Below are 17,051 nucleotides of genomic sequence, written 5' to 3'. Positions count from 1 at the left end.
TAAATATCAACATCATCACGAGTAATAATTATTATATATTTTTTATAATTACACGCTAAAATATCTTCCTCTCCTCTAAAAAGACAGAAGAAAAACAATAATTACGTACATAAAAGTAAAAACTATCGTGGAGCACGAGGAGGGATAAACAATTATGATGATTTTGGACATTTGGTAATTCCATCTGACTGCCGCTATAGAAGACCTGCGTATCTGCCCATATTTTATTCATTTGCTAACGTCAGTTGTACTATCCCATGTGTTTGACTAAATATTGGCTTCATCTTCATGGAATTGGCTCCCACGTCAAACCATTACATTAAAAATATATTTAAAAAAAAAAAAAAAAGCTTTTGCCATCACATTCTAGTTCTCACTAGTCAATTAAATTACTCAATTAGATCACCAAAATCTGCTAATATTGCTCGATCGCGTCGTGAAGATTGAGCAATCACATGCGAAGACCTGTAGGACAGGTTTCCACCTCAGTGCTGACATGTCACGACATCGTGTCGTAATATGTCGGTGTATTAAATCTTTTAATGTGTCATTATTCAATGCTTATAGTATCTTTTATACTAAATAATGATGATTAGAGGAGACATTTTTGATAATGGTGATGGGATTAGGAGCTAAGGGGCAAACATACCACCCCTTTTGTCTTTTAGGCTTTTGGGTAATAGAAGTATTTGGAGGCTGCTTTTTTCTCATTTTCCTATTAACCAAATTATTACAATCTCAAGAGTTGGAGATTGACCAAACAATTGCAAGTCTTTAGCTTGGTTATTGAGACATATAATGCCAAATGATTTAAAGCACCTTTCATTCACCCTCTCAATCTGTGGATGGAGCCAAATGAATTAGAGCTTTCACTTTTTTTTAGCATCACTAATATCTTCCACAATATTTTACACTGTCCATTGATATTGGAAAGCAACTTGTCATGTCTCTCTACCTCGTGGAGAATCTATTGAGGTCATAAGCTTCAAAGAACCAAAACAAAGCTTGTAGCACAATAGTGTTCTTTGGCAGAATATAGAGAATATCCTATTGAAATTATGTTATTTTGGACCATCGGAATTTTATTAGGTTCTCATAATATATTATATATAATTTTTTTTGTTTTGACACGATTTTACTGTGAACCGCCATTCAAAAATGCCGTCTAATAAAGGACCTTTAATCATATCCTTAAACTCGAAAACGTGCTGAATATTGCCATAAACTCCTCTACCTTATACATTAGTGGCCCTAGAATTCCAATATGGAGTGGTTTAATAGAATTAATTAAGCATGTTTATTATTATCGAGATTAAAAATTTTGAGTAATTATTGTCAAATGAAAACCCTAAAGTTAACAACTTTAAGATTTTGGACCACTAATGATCGGTTGATTCATATTTTACGAGGGAAATCTAAAGATAAACACAACAAAACAAAACGCAATCAAAATTCAAACACAAAATCATTTAACATTGCTCTAACATTTAAACTTTTATAAATGAGTCCAAAACTCCAAACCAATTTGCTCAATTATGAGCAAGCACTAGCTAGCAATATTGTTGACCTTTGGCTAGTTGTGTTACACAAGTGCTGGTGAACGGTCGATTGTGAAAATGGCACCAAGAGACAAAAAGGGAGCCGAAAGAGGTAGACAAAACTATGACAAAGGATAAGGTGGTCTTCCCATTTTTCCAATTCCCCATAAAAGAAAAAAAAAAAGCTTTCTTACTTGATCTTTATTTTCTTCCATTTTGTATCTTCATTCACAGTTACACCCATTACAAATCTTTTCCCATTTGACTTCTTTTCACACTTTGATTAATTTTCTCAAAAACATTGTATGATGAACCACCTCACTAATTAATATAACCATGCATTGAATTTTTTTGGCCTTGAAATCATTTCTGTCCATGAATGGTCTTCAGTTTTATGATCCAATTTGGACACATATTGTTCTTGTAAATTGGAAACCAATTCTTCTTTAATTGCCCTTTTGTTTAACTGCCCTTTTGTTGCAAGGAACTTTTATGGTAGAAACTACTATTTTATTAAGTATGAATTGCTAGTTTAGTTGTTGGATTAGTTTTTCAACGGTTTAATCGATGAGTATGAGTAATTTGTGTCGTGCAATGTAAATTTTTAATATGGATACTTACACATTAGACCGCTAAAAAATTAATCTAATAGTTAAGAATAATAATTCTTACTGGTTTGATAAAATTTTGTTAATGTGCTGAGCAGTATAACAAAATCTTCGCTTTGAGCTTCACAAAAAAAAAAAAAAAAAAACTCTCCAATTTCTGCTCCTAAAAGAAACCATATATATATATATATATATATATATATATATTCACTTTTTAGTACTTCTTGGGGTTTCTTTGTTTGTTTATTTTTGGTGAAGATGAGAATTCATATATCCTTAGAATAACAAGCTAGTGCATTGTCCAGAGTAGTTAATAGACTAATGTATGTTTAGGTAAACATGACAATGATAAATGCCTGTTCGTCTACCTATTAGGTATAATTATTTTTGCCATTTCTTATCTTTAAATTGAAAGAATGAAATATGTGAGAACTTTTTACTATAGCAAAAAACTTAGATATGACTGTTTCTGAGAGTTTTTTACTATAGCAAAATTCGAATCGATAAAATGAACAGAACTTGTATCTCTTCAAGGAGAAGATGATTTAAAGTTTTTTTTTAAACACTTTCTCTTTCTTTTACCCTTCCAGTTTGAAAGGCATGGGTTCCAATCAAGTACTGTGGCGTTTGGTTCATGGATTCAAATCATGTTATTAGAATCATTTTTGATTTACGTGTATTTTTTGTGAGAGAAAATACTGTAGCGAACCACGAGCCATAATTCGAATCAGGGAACGAATCTAGGTACCAAACGGTTTTAGTAGTAGTCCACAATTAAAAATTCAACCAATAGGCTTAGAACTTGTGAAGAGCAGGTAAAAAAAACTCAACAATCAAAGCTCATGCTTAAAGGCATTTATTTTATCTCTGTGGCCTTTAGGACCTAATCTTAATGTAAAAAAGTAGTCTCACTGATTACCAATAGTTTCTTTACTGAAATTTACTAGCAACCCACAAACTATTTGTGGAAGTCTATTTCATGTAATACATGTCACAAGAACCAAACATTGCCCCCCAAGTCCTAAAGCAAAACTTTATTTCCAACTTTTTCTCCTTTTTCTAATGTAAAACCAAATAGTTCCTTCAACCAGGTATGGAGTCTGTATGCAAAAATTATTATCTTTTGGTCCAACCTAATGAGTGATGACGAAGTATACTTTCCAGAGGCTTTCTGTAGTAACACAGTACCATAGAGCCACTATTAAATGGGTCAGAAAATGTCATCAATTTTTTTTTTTTTTTTTTTTTTTTTTTTTTTTTTTTTTTTTTTTGGTTGCCAAATAAGGGTAGAGGAACACGATGGCATACTAGATAATCTCGGGAAGACATTGCATTCGCGCGACATATATAGATCTCTTATAAAACAAATCGTCTACATATTCTTGATTAATATTTATATATTAAATGATCTAGAGGTATAAATGATTAGATTAAACCTAACATGAAACCGCTAATTAAATCCAATGGCTCTTAAATTTTAAATAATTTAAGGGAGACTCAACTTCGCACTGTGTATATAAATTCATTACAAAATAAATTATCTATACATTCTAGATTGCTATTCACTGTAATTGGAGTGACTCAAGCTCAAAATCCACAGAGCTAAAGACTTATCATCCCATTAAACGTGCATTTAGTTGGTAAATTTATACCATAATTTGAATCATGATTCGTAATTCGTTACGGTATTTTTTTTATAAAAAAATACACGTAAACCGAGTAATCTATAAACTAGACGTCTACAAAATGATCCGCAGTAGTAAATGACCGAATTAAACGCTAACATGAGACTGCCGATTAGATCGAACGGCTCCTATATCTTCGGCAATCGACACCAAATAAAAACCCAAACTTTATACATGATTTCCAACGTAAGAGTTTAAGCTCTCCTCCAAGGCGTGTTTGGGCCACTCCATAAAGTCGCAAAAAGAAAAACTCGGCAAGAAGCACTTTTGGAACCCTCTTTCTTGAACAGTGGGACCAGGAAAGATGACGCCATCTCCTGAATAAAATAAAAGGGCAAAAGTGTTTTGTCCTACTCAGGATGACGTGGAAACAAACAGCTAAGAATAAAAAGGACATGACCAAAGGAGAACCCCTAAACTCCCCCAATTAGTGCTGCTTTGACCACTCTGCAGTGGGATCTATACAGTACGTTCAATTTCAAATGATGATCCTAATTTGACCAAGGACTTAGGACCCAAAAAAAAAAAATGGAAAAATGGAAATTTATTGAAAATTAAAGTTTAAAATTGTCATTACTTTTGTTATTGATTAGAATTGTGTTTTATTAATAGAACTTCTTTTCCTATTCTACTAGAAAATTCAAAATAAAAAATCGTTATAATTAATGGTATTTATAGATTTTGATAATTTAATTAACATAAATCCTGTGGAAATCTAAGCATGGTCCCCATATTGAATAATAAATATATGTTAGATCCTCTATTGATTGTCAATAGTACCTAAACGTTAAAAGTCCATTTTTTATTTAATAAAAAAAGCTATTAGAATAGTATGGGCTCGACTCTAGAATGCTTAAAAACATTCAGATAATTACCGAGGCATTAGATAATCAAAGAACGAAAATTATTATAAAAAAAAATTGCAAACTCGTTTGTGCACGTAGCATGTTCATATTCATGCTTAGACTAAGAGCTCGTTTAGTTCGCGAAATGAATGAAGCATAAATTTCCTAAAAACGAATCAATCAAAATCAAAGTTAAGCCGCTTATGAAAAGAACCGGAGAGAGAGAGACCCAAACAGTCAGAGCAACGGTCACACAAAAAGATAACTTGGCGGGAAGGTTAACTTGTTTTCTTTAATTTATTTATTGGATTAATTTTTTTGAACCCAAACTTTTAGAATGTTACAAATTGCACCTTGAATTATCCATCTCGTCTCAGGTTTGCTTCTTTTACTCACAAAACTCTTAAAAACTTAACAAAATTAACCGCATGCTTAGTTAGTGAACAAACCACAACTAAATAATTTTAAAAATTAAAAAAAAGAAAATAATGAAAATAATTATAGTTTCTCTCTACACGAGCTCGTTGACTAACAATTATGCAAATATTAAATTTATTTAAATTCATCTTAAAAGCATGATTTGCCTAAATTAAGTTCACTAACAAGCGATCTAAGGTTCACATGGTTGGTTTCGTTGAGTTCTAATGATATTTTGTAACTATTCCAAATACGAGAAGAACATAATTTAGGATGCAATTTTTTCACATTTTAAAGTGTAGGAGCCAAATTAAGACGAAAAACATAGTTCGGGAGCTGAAAATGGAATCAACACTTATTTATATTATTATTATAAGTATGAGACAAATGAAAGTTTAAACTATGCTATAAGTGTGAACTGAATTCAAGTTAATGAATGAGGTTGTGGGCCACTCTGAATTGGAATTTTGGGGTGTGCGTCTGACAAGCAATCTCAATACAACTTTCGGTGTGGTGTATGTGTTTTTGGACTCTTTGTTCCCCTTCAAATCCTATAAATGACCCTCTCCCATTTGCCACCATTTCTACTCTACTCTTCTCTTCTTCATTTTTTTTTTCTTTTCTTTCCTTTCTTGGCTCTTTTTCTTTACAAATCTCTCTTTAAGTTACCACTTTTCAAATTTAAATGTTTTTGGCTTCTGGGTATTTCAATAGGTTTGAGTTTTAGAAGTTCTAAGTAGTTTCTAGAAGGGCCTTGTACTTTTTTTTTTTTTTTTGGATTGGGGGCTTGGACTTAAAGAAATATCTGTTTCTGGGTATTGCTTAAATAGTTCTAAATTTTTGTTAACTTATTATCTTTTTTTTGGGTTATAATATTGGTTGGTGGGGGGTAATAATTTTTCACTATAAGCAATTGCATTTGTTTAAAAGACAATGATTCTGCTGTACTACAGGTACATCCTGTGGAAGTTTTACTCAACTCTTGATAAGAAATCAACTGTTTGTAAAAGCTTCTACTTTTGGATTTTCCAGATTTTTAATAGATACACTATTGGCACTTAGCAAAACCAATTTTCTGTTTCCAAGCTTGCTTGCTTTCTGTTCACTTTCTTTTTCCTTTTAATTTTTTTGGTTATTTTTTCACTAAGAATCTGATAGTTAGTGAGTGATAATCATGGGAGGGGCATCACTGCCACCCGGTTTTCGTTTCCACCCGACTGATGAGGAACTGGTGGGGTATTACCTGAAAAGAAAAGTGGAGGGGCTCGAAATCGAGCTCGAAGTTATCCCCGTGATCGATTTGTACAAGTTTGATCCCTGGGAATTGCCTGGTACTCGCTCAAACGATCTCTTTGACATAAATAGTCCAGATAGTAGAACTTTATAATTTGTGTGTTTGTGTAAGCTAAATGAAATACATTAGTACTATTTATTATAGTAAAGAAACTTGCATACATTAAAGTGAAATTGCATGCCGGGGCAATCACATAAAGTCATATATGTTAAAGTGGCATATAGTACTAAGACTCATCTTTTATTCTCTATTTGGATCTTTGTCAATGACAATTTATCACATTGTGTCTATGGATGTATCTTGAATGGTAAGAGGAATATGATTCTTTTTTCTTTTTGGGCATTTGTGAATAAGTGGACATCTTTTATCAATATGAACAGCATAAATGCCTTTAAGTACCTTTTTTTTTTTTTGGTTTATCTAATCTTTTCTTGTTCTTTATAGACAAAATCTGTTTTAAGTGTCCTTTTGTCTTATGGAGCATGTTACTTTTTATCTTAATCTTTCCAAAGCTAATTTAGTCTGCTTTCTTTTATTCCTGCGCAACATTTCAAGCAAAATAAAGTATAAGAACAGTGAGTAATTTTGTCCTCAACTGCTCTTCAAAATCCTCATTATTGGAAAAAAAAAAGGTTACAAATCTGATGTGTAAAGCTATACCTGCAGAGAAATCCTTCCTTCCGAAACGAGACATGGAATGGTTTTTCTTCTGTCCTCGGGATAGAAAGTATCCGAATGGCTCAAGAACAAATAGAGCCACTAAGGCTGGCTACTGGAAGGCCACTGGGAAAGACCGAAAAGTTGTTTGTAAATCAGTGAATGTAATTGCTTACCGAAAGACCCTTGTCTTCTATTGCGGACGCGCTCCATTAGGTAATCGAACTGATTGGATCATGCATGAGTACCGCCTCTCTGATGGTCTTAGTCAAGGCTCACCGAATTTTCATGTAAATTCTTGAATCTCACTAAGATGAGTTTCTTCATGTACATAAATTCTAGGAAGCTCAAAGACTAATTACACATTTTTCTTTGTAACAATATCCGCAGGGTGCTTTTGCTTTGTGCCGTGTTGTGAGGAAGAATGAGAGCACACAAAAGGTCAGTGATTGCCATGGAGAGCCAAAGAGCAAGAAGATTGGAAGCAGTTCGAGTAATGCGGATTTCAACTCAACACTCGTGAATGAACCCTTGAGTGTCTCCGGTGACATTTCTTCTCACGCAAGCTACCAGTACAACGAGAGTCGTTTTTCGAGCCCAATCACTTCTCCAAATGAAGTCACCCCTGCATCAGAGTTTGAGCCCTCATTCGCGGAGACCAATCCCGCAAGCTTCTGGGTCTCACCAGACTTAATTCTTGATTCATCGAAGGTACTAATTGTCAGTAATGAAACAAGACATTTCAATGCGAGTCAATTGTCTGATTGCTTAAGCTTATTGCAGGATTATCCACAATTGCAAGCGGCAATTCCTGATTACTTTCCACAGTATGAGTTTCCTGGCTCAGTGACACCTTGGCCGTCATATGAACACAGAGAAATTTCACCTAGTTCATCATACTCAAACTTCACTGGGGAAATTGAACTTTCTGACAATCCCAACAGAATTGGTGGCATGTCGCCCTACCCGGGACACTCAAATTACATGGATGTTTTCGCAAATGAGGATATGCAATATGAGGGTTATGACCAGACAAGCTCACTGAGCTGTCTGAAACCATTCTGAGTTCTTTTCTCGATTCGGGTTGTGAAAGTTTGGACCGAGCTCCAATTTGCAGGCAACCTAGTGAAAGAGATTATAGTTTTGGGGAACTCAGTGGTCTGTGGTTGCATGAAGACAATATCACATTGTGATATAAGAGTCTAGCCATGGTAACATTGACCAACTGAGGAGATCATGTACTGTGTCATCTAGGAAGGGCCCGAGACAACGCCTTTTAAAGTTGGTTCTTGGTAATAGAAAAATAAAAAGGAGTTCAATAACTTTTCATATGTATTAAGCAGAAGTGGGGTTGTTTTTCTTTTCCTTGAGCAATGTTGTATTTTTGTGCTTCCTTTGAAGTTGGTTTTGCCAACATGTATTGTCTCCTTTTGTTTCTTGTTTCTTCTGTCTTTGAGTCTCTTCCCAGGTGGAAAATCACTTTTATAGATTGCATCTGGGGTTGGTCTTGTAGTTGTCTTTATGTTTTGTGAATAAATTAGCTTCTTGCCTTGGAGCTGTATATGTCCATTGGTCCATAATGTAATTGTTAAACTATAATGTGTTTCACTTTTCTCTGTGCATTTGGAAGTAGTTTCGAATATCACTAATGGCGGCGTCACCATAATTAGTTAGAGATTGATATAGAAGACTGTACGAGTTGTCATAATTAGTTAGAGATTGACATGAAAGATTGTATGAGTTTATGTGTCGTAATTTGTAGTCTCATGTTGACATGTGAATTTATGATTATTTAAAAAGGTACAGTAATAATTATCGGTAGTGATAAAAAACACGTCTCTCCTTATACACAAAAAAAAAAAAAAAACTACAAAATATCACTTGTGTCATCATTACCACTAGGTTTTAACTAAGATTGACATGAAATTGACATGAAATGTCCTATAGGTTCACGCGTCATAATTTTTAGTTTTATGATGGAGATGTGAATTCGTGCTTGTTTAGAAATTAGAACCGTGTAGTGATGATTGCCAATGATATAAATAGCACCACTTTTATCTATAACTTCTCATAAATATGCAATAGCGTGAATCCGGGACTAAACATCGCTCTTTTATTTGTTTGATTTCATCTTTTTTGGTTATTGCAGCACACTAATGTAATGTATCTTTTTGGTGGGGCTTTAAGATTCTTAATGTTATTTGCATACAAGGTAAAGGCAGGACAAAGAGAAAGGTACTTGGGCATAACAATTAATTTTATTTTATTTTATTTTTAACTTCCAAGAATCAATATTGCCATCTTCAGTCACTATATTTGTCAAAATTATCCAAGATTATTTCATATTAAAATATACTACTAAGATTTAAAGCTAAGGATAAAGTTCACTTTCCAAGTGTTGATTGGCCAATTATCAATAAGTTAAACTCTTTTCCACATTCTTTATATTTTGGCTTTGGTTCTTTCTTTCTTTCTTTCTTTCTTTTTTAAGACTTGCTCTTTTTTTTTTTTTTTTTTTTTGGATAGCTACAAGAATTCTATTCTAGAGTTGCTGTAACTTGTCAAAGAATCACTTCCTTTGGCACTTACTTTTATATTTGGAAGTATTTAATTGAATGTTGATCACAACTTTTCATTTTTAAGCATATCTGAAGCATGGGATCGTCCTAGAAAGAGGTAATCAACTGTAAATAAGTGCCATTTTGGCTATTTTTCTATAGCCAAACCTAAGATTTGTCTTATTCTTCTTTTTTTTTTTTTTTTTTTTTCCACCAATCAAAAACAGGAAATCTGAGAGAAAAAGGTAGCTTTAGCTGGGGGTATATGAAGGGAATGTCTTTTGTCTTTTCTTCAGAAGGAAAATGGCTATGCAGGTTTCTGTAGTTATAAGCGGTTATAAGCAGAGAAGAATCACTAACTGCTATAGAATTGAGGACTCTACAAAAGAACAGAAAGTTTATTAAATGTCAAATCTTCTATGCTTGAAATATTTTGGGGGTTTTTTTTTTAAAGATAAATGCTTTTATGGAAAAAGGAAGACTCTCTCAATTTTTTGAAAAAGATAAAATTGTCCTTATTGTGGATGTACACATTTCATAGGAAATATTATTACATGACAAATTTAACATACAATTTCAAATTACTGACTGAAAATAAGGATACTTTTATCTTAAAAATTAAGAGGTGCCTGTTTTCCATATAGGATGAAAAGAGAAATTTTCTAAAAACAATCCCCTTATTTTATTCATATTTCCATTTATAACCCACTTAAGTAACCATAAAAATATTCTTCTTTTAAAATAAGAAGAAGCCTTTCAGAAAGAGCAATGCATAACTTATAATTTAACCCTTTTCTTTTGTGCTTAATCCATTATATTTTGCAAAAGTGCCACTCCATGGTATGAACATTCCTTCAAAAAGAACAAACTACAACTTTAACTTGGTATTTAAACAAAAAAAGGAAAAAAAAAAGACAATTCAAACTAAAAGTGCTTATGTGAAGTGAAGTAGTTCTATCAGAAAGTGGCAGCCAGCCACTGAGTTTGCAATAAATGTTTAATTGTTTTTTGCCTTTTGCCCCAAGTTTTCAAAATGTTCCCCGCCCTCTCCACTTCACTTTGAGAAGTACTTGATAAAAGGGACTTCACTATAGTGACTTTTTTCTTTAAAGGCCTATAATTCAATCTTTTTTTTTTCTTTTTTTTTTTATATCCAACATCCCACCAATAATTTTCTTTTCTAAAACAGATTCTCCCACCTCCCCCTATTACTTTCACCCCCTCAATGCCCTACTAATTGTCCCTTAAAAAGAAAACGGAATAAGCGCGTGGCACTTTTCCTTCACTACTATGCAAAATAAAGAACGAGTATGCTTCAATGATAATGAAATGAGGAAATAAAGCATCAAGAAAGTGAAAATGATTGATCGTGTATTGTAATGAAAGTTGTATTAATGGTGACACTTGATAAAGGCTTGCACATAATCATGTTCATACGATACAATCTAACTCACATGTAAGTACTCACTCTTTGGTGTCATTAGGGTGACATCTTTTATTATTTATCAAAAAAGTAAAAAAGAAAAGAAATATCTTTTGCACATATGATGACTCATTTGGGTACATCTAGGGCCGACAATATAGGTCACGACACGACGACACGACTCAAAAACGACACGAATTTTGCGGGTTAGGGTTGAGAAAAAAGGGGTTCGGGTCAGAATTGGGTCGACCTGAAATTGACATGAAAAACACGGGTCAATTTCGGGTTGGACCCGCCTAACCCGAACACGACACGAAACTCGTAAAAAACTAAAAAATACATATATTTTTCATTTCATATTTTAAATTTTATTATGAACTTGTGATATCATGATGTTATACTCAAAATCTTATACTATTATTTACTTAATTTCAATGGATGTTATTGTAATTTAGTGTGTTATGAATTTTAAGTTATTTTTAATATATAAAAAACTAAATAAAAGTACACAATTTTTGTGTCAATTTCGGGTTCACGGGTCAATTTCGTGTCACGGGTCATTTTCGGGTCGTGTCAACTCGTAAAGTGGTCGTGTCGTGTTCGTGTTACGGTTTTTAAAAAATTTTGTGTCACGGGTCGTGTTCGGGTTGACTACAAATTTAAAAAGAAACGATCAAAACACGACGCGTGACACGAATTGCCACCCCTAGGTACATCTACAAAATAACTACATACACATATTAAAATTTTTCCTTTTATAAAAATTGTTATTAAGTGCAGACAAAATCATAATTGTTGAGCGGGAAAAAAAGCAAGTCACTCCTAGATAAGTGTAATGACACTATATTACCACTAGAGCTATCAATTTGGGCCGTTTGAGCCATTTGAAGCCTAGTTCTTTGGCTGAGTCCCGACCTAATCTCATTCAATTTTTATTAAATTTTTTAGGGAAATAGTAGAGAATAGGCCAATTTAAAAATCTTAAGGAAGCATATAGGCCAATTTTTAGTTATAAAAATTAATAGGCCATAATTTTTAAATTTTTAAATTTACCCTTTTTTTCCTTTGTTTCTTTCGATCGTCTCTGTCTTTCTCTCTCTCTCTCTGTCGCAGATCTCTCTTTCTCTCTAGCTTCTCGCAGCTCTCTCTCTCTCATAACTACGCTCGGATTTTCTCTCTCATCAGTGGATCGTCGGTGGATCATCGGTTTTCCATTTGCTCGTCGGTGAATCGTCGGTGGATCAACAGGTTCGTCGGTCGGTAGTTCTTGTTCTCATTTGGATTTGAGCAGCTGTTCAAGTGATTTACCAGGTTTCTAGTTTTATTTTTGTTGTATTTTCATTTTCATATTTTGCATTATTTCAGTTTGCTTTCTTTTTTTGTTCGTTAATCCTTTGTTTTTTGTTGTTTTCCGGTCGATTTTTACGGAACAACATGTTTGGGCATTCTTCGTTTCTAGTTTTTTCTTTTTTTTGTTGTAATTTCATTTTCACGTTTTGCATTTTTTCGGTTTGTTTTCAATTTGTTTTAGTCATGACAGTTTTTGTTATAACTTGTCCGGTTATCAACATAACTTGACGAGGTATGGTCCATAATTGAGAGGTTTTTTTATATAACTTGTCCGGTTATGCACTTTAACGTGACAGTGTTCCTGTAATATGTTTATAGGCATGCAATCTGTTTCAGTCATTGTTGCTTATAGGGGAAAATGGAGTCTAGAAAACCAATATACAAATTTTGGTTTTCAATCAGTTTTTATTCCTGAGGATGCTTCTTTGAAGTTTTTACAAGAGTGTTTATGTGAGGAGCTGAATCTTGAGTTGTTTGGTTTTAATGTTGGTGTTCATTCTTTATTACTTTTTGTGGGAAGGAAGTTGAAGGACCCAATTGAAATTGTTTCAGACCTTAAGAGGGATGATGATGTTAAGTTGTTTTTAAACTTGGTTCGACACAGTAAGGAAGCTCTTAGATACCCGTTGGTAATAGATTTTGTTAGTAGCTCCGTTAGTGCAGTGGGATCTATTTCTTCTTCATCTTGTTTTATTAGTTCAAGAGATGAGGCGTCATCTTTTAATGCTGATGGTTCCGTTTGTCAATTTGAAGATGATATTGATGTTGCGATGAATAATTTTTTGATTGAAGATTTGGATATTTCAAAGTTACCTATGTCGTTTGATGTGAATGTAGGCAATCAATTCATGAGCAAGTCGGTTCTCAAGAAATTCATGCATGTAATTGCTATTAGGAGGCATTTTGAATTTAAATCTGAAAGATCTAATAATTCATTTTATGTTTTGGTTTGTAAAAATGAGAGTTGTACTTGGAAGATGCGTGCTGCTAAGGTTTCAAATGGTAATGTTTGGGAAGTGAAGAAGTATATTAAGGAACATACTTGTTCACTTGATGTTGCTAGTGCTGAGCATCGCCAAGCAAATAGTCGTGTTGTTTCGGAGTTTTTAAAGGGCGATTTTAGCATTGGGCTTGCAGAGCGTTTGTATCCTAATGATTTGAGGTCCATAATGCATGGTAAGCATGGTGTTGAGATTAGTTACTACAAAGCGCGAATGGCTCACCGATATGCGTTAGCATCAATGAGAGGAAGTGCAGTGGAGTCATATGCATCCATTCCTTTTATGTGCAATGTTTTCAAGGAGAAAAATCCAGGTGATTTTTATTTTTATGTGTTATGCTTATGGTTTTGTTTATCTTAATGTTTTGAAGGAGAAAAATCCAGGTTATGGTATAATTTGTCAGGTTATATTCCATAACTTATGTTATCAGATAAGTTGACAGGTTTTTTTTGCTTATGGTTATGTTATCAGATAACTTATGTTATCTGAAAAATCCAGGTTATGCTTATGGTTTTGTGCAGTGGAGTCGTATGCATCCATTCCTTTTCTTTGCTTTTTTTTTTTTTTGCATAACTTGTCCGGTAGGATCTGTGACTAATAGTTATTTTAAATGTTTTTGTTTTTGTTTTTTCTTTGTAGGATCTGTGACTTCTTATAAGCTTGACAATGATGGGCGGTTCAAGTATTTTTTTTTTGTGCTTGGGGGCTTCTATTCATGGTTGGCGCCATTGTAGGCCTGTGATCTTAGTTGATGACACTTCTTTGAAGAATGAGTTTTCTGGGACCTTGCTTCTCTCTGCAGTTTTAGATGCTGATAATCATATTTTTCCGCTTGGTTTTGCAATTGTTGATTCGGAGAATGACTCCTCGTGGGAATGGTTTTTTGAAAGGCTTAAGGAGGCCATCAGAACTCGTGAAGAGCTTGTTATTATTTCTGACCGAAAGAGTAGTATCCCTAAAGCAGTTGAGAAGGTATTTTCGGATGCATCTCATGAATTTTGTATGCAGCATTTACTTAGAAATTTGAATTCAAATTTTAAAAGTGTGCATGTGGATGCTATATTCTATCGTTGTGCCAAGACATACCGTAAGGAAGATTTTGGTTACTTCATGCGTCAATTGGAGGCAGTTCGACCAGCTATTCAAAATTATTTGATGCAAGTAGGGGTTGAAAAGTGGGCACGTGCTTACTTTGAGAGGAAGAGATATGATGTCATGACGACTAATATCTCCGAGTCGTTGAATAATGTCTTAGTGAATGCTAGGGAGTATTCTATTGAAGCTTTAATTGAGCATTTCAGATCCCTCTTGCAAAGATGGTTTTATGAGCGTCGAAATAAGGCGGATCAAACTTTTATATACTTTAGTAAACATGCAACTAAATACCTTCGTGATAGGAAAAAGATTGCACGTTGCTTATCTGTAAGTTGCTTTTCGTTCAAGTATTTACTTTTTTTTTTTGTGTTTTCCTTTTTTTTTGTTGTTTCATTTTTTTGATTATGTTTTTGATGTGATATTTTTTGTGATTCTTTTGGTCTTTTTTTTTTGAAGTTATTCTATTGTTTTTTGAATGCTCTGTTTTCTTTTCTTTTTGTCATGTTTTCAGGTTCAACCCATGGATATCAATAAGTATTATGTTGTTGATGGTTTAGTTGGTGAGATGGTTGACTTGGTGGCAAAAACATGTAGTTGTCTTGTTTGGCAAGTTGATGAATTTCCATGTCCACACGCTATTGCATCGATTTGGAAAAGAAATCTTGATCCAGCACATTTTACTTCCTACTATTACACCAACAATGCATTCAAAGCAACATATGATGTTGTAATCTATCCCATTACTAATAGATCAAAGTGGCAAATTTCGTAGGGCAGTGAGTTGGAGGTTGTTCTTCCTCCTGAGTTTAAACGTGGTGCTGGGAGGCCAAGGAAGCAAAGAATTCTTTCTAGTGGAGAACGAGAGAAGCAATATGTGAAGTGTAGTCGATGCAAGCAAGTTGGCCACAATAGGAGGACTTGTTCAAACCCCACATTTGTTTATATGAACTGATCATCATGATCTAAGTTGATTTTTTATCATTATGTTCTAAGTTGGAATTGAATGATTTGAAGGAAAAATATTCAAATTTTTCTAATAATAAAAGAAATCCTTGCATTTAATAGTTAAAAAAAACTGTGATTTATGGATTATGGTCTAATTTGATAAGTTTTTGTCCATAACTTGTCAAGTTATGGACCATAACTTCAGTTGTTATGTACCATAACTTCAATTTTTTTACTCGATTTTTGTGCATAACTTGTCAAGTTATGGACCATAACTTGTGCTGTTATGGAGCATTACTTGACAGGTTATGGTCCATAATTTACAGATTTTATTCGGTTATATTTTAAAAATCGTATCCCAGATTTTTTTACTCAGTTTTTGTGCATAACTTGTCAAGTTATGGACCATAACTTGTGCTGTTATGGAGCATTACTTGACAGGTTATGGTCCATAATTTACAGATTTTATTCGGTTATATTTTAAAAATCGTATCCCAGATTTTTTTACTCAGTTTTTGTGCATAACTTGTCAAGTTATGGACCATAACTTGACAGGTTATGGTCCATAATTTACAGATTTTTTATTCTGTTATATTTTAAAAACCGTATCCCATATATTTTTACTCAGTTTTTGTGCATAACTTGTCAAGTTATGGACCATAACTTGACAGGTTATGGTCCATAATTTACAGATTTTTTATTCGGTTATATTTTAAAAACCGTATCCCAGATTTTTTTACTCGGTTTTTGTGCATAACTTGTGCTCTCTATTTTCTCTCTCTAAGACAGTTTTTTCTTTCCAAGATTTCTTTCTTTCCACCGGCGACCTCCTGCGATTTTTTAGGTTTTTGTTTCCGTTCGTCTTCGGCGATCTATCTTTCTACCCTCCGTCCGTCTACTGTGATTTTTTTCTCCTCGCTCTGCAACTCTCTCTATCATCGCTGACAGTGTGCATTTTCTGACAGTATTTTTTTTTGGTATGAGTTTTTTTTTTTTCGTGTTCCTTTCATTTTTTTTTCTTTCTCTGATCTTGTGATTCTATATATTATTGTTTAAGATATGGCGAAAACACAAAGCAAGAGGAAGAACAATATTTTTGTTTCTACTCCGAGTAAACGCTCGAAGGTTGTGAACAAGAAAACTGTTATGGAGAAAAAAAGTTCCAAAGAAGTTGTTCTTCCTTCTCCCACTCGTAACACTTTGGAGGTATTTTGATTTATTTTTTCAACTTAGTTTATAGATTTTCGAATTTAGGATATGGAATATGGTTTTTTTTTTTTTGTGTTTTGATTGTGTATTTTTAGGTTTATCCTCATATTGTTTTTCTTCATTTTTTTTTCATTTTTACAGTCTTGAAAGTATCATATTAATCCTGACAAGAGATTTCGAGGTCAGGTTAATATATCATCCTCTTTTGTTGTTATAGAGGAATTAAACAAAAAGTTTTCTGAAAGTCAGAAAGATTTATTCATATGAACAATTTTTGGTCAGTTTTTAGATTTGGTAAAGTACAGTAACCAGTGTCAGCTGATACACGAGTTACTGTTTCATGTGGTTCATAATCCAAATACAAATGAGCTATGGTTCAAGTTTTGTGATTCTTTTACTAAGTTTTCTGTTGAGGAGTTTGCATTA

General features: G+C 33.5%; 2 protein-coding genes across 3 annotated transcripts; both read left to right on the top strand.

The window, feature by feature from the left end:
* Positions 1–5,757: 5,757 nt before the first annotated feature.
* On the top strand, positions 5,758–8,640 carry LOC21406066 (NAC domain-containing protein 71). Of its 2 annotated transcripts, XM_010106044.2 has the most exons (5): positions 5,758–6,424; positions 7,054–7,334; positions 7,435–7,755; positions 7,828–8,063; positions 8,126–8,640. In XM_010106044.2, the coding sequence occupies exons 1-5, from the start codon at positions 6,268–6,270 to the stop codon at positions 8,235–8,237; spliced, it is 1,107 nt and encodes a 368-aa protein (XP_010104346.2). In that variant the 5' UTR covers positions 5,758–6,267; the 3' UTR covers positions 8,238–8,640. The 2 variants fall into 2 exon arrangements, with proteins under 2 accessions (XP_010104346.2, XP_024026495.1); XM_024170727.1 differs by lacking the exon at positions 5,758–6,424 and adding an exon at positions 6,847–6,962 and having other exon boundaries at positions 7,828–8,640.
* Positions 8,641–12,695: 4,055 nt separating this feature from the next.
* On the top strand, positions 12,696–15,423 carry LOC112093061. Its single transcript, XM_024170723.1, has 6 exons — positions 12,696–13,689; positions 13,848–13,904; positions 14,016–14,058; positions 14,111–14,798; positions 14,983–15,198; positions 15,244–15,423. The coding sequence occupies exons 1-6, from the start codon at positions 12,696–12,698 to the stop codon at positions 15,421–15,423; spliced, it is 2,178 nt and encodes a 725-aa protein (XP_024026491.1).
* The last annotated feature ends 1,628 nt before the right edge of the window (positions 15,424–17,051 follow it).

This window comes from Morus notabilis, unplaced genomic scaffold, assembly GCF_000414095.1.
Source record: "Morus notabilis unplaced genomic scaffold, ASM41409v2 Scaffold69, whole genome shotgun sequence".
Lineage (NCBI taxonomy): Eukaryota > Viridiplantae > Streptophyta > Magnoliopsida > Rosales > Moraceae > Morus > Morus notabilis.
Note: the sequence above shows the minus strand (reverse complement) of the source record. Positions and strands in the feature narration are given on the sequence as shown.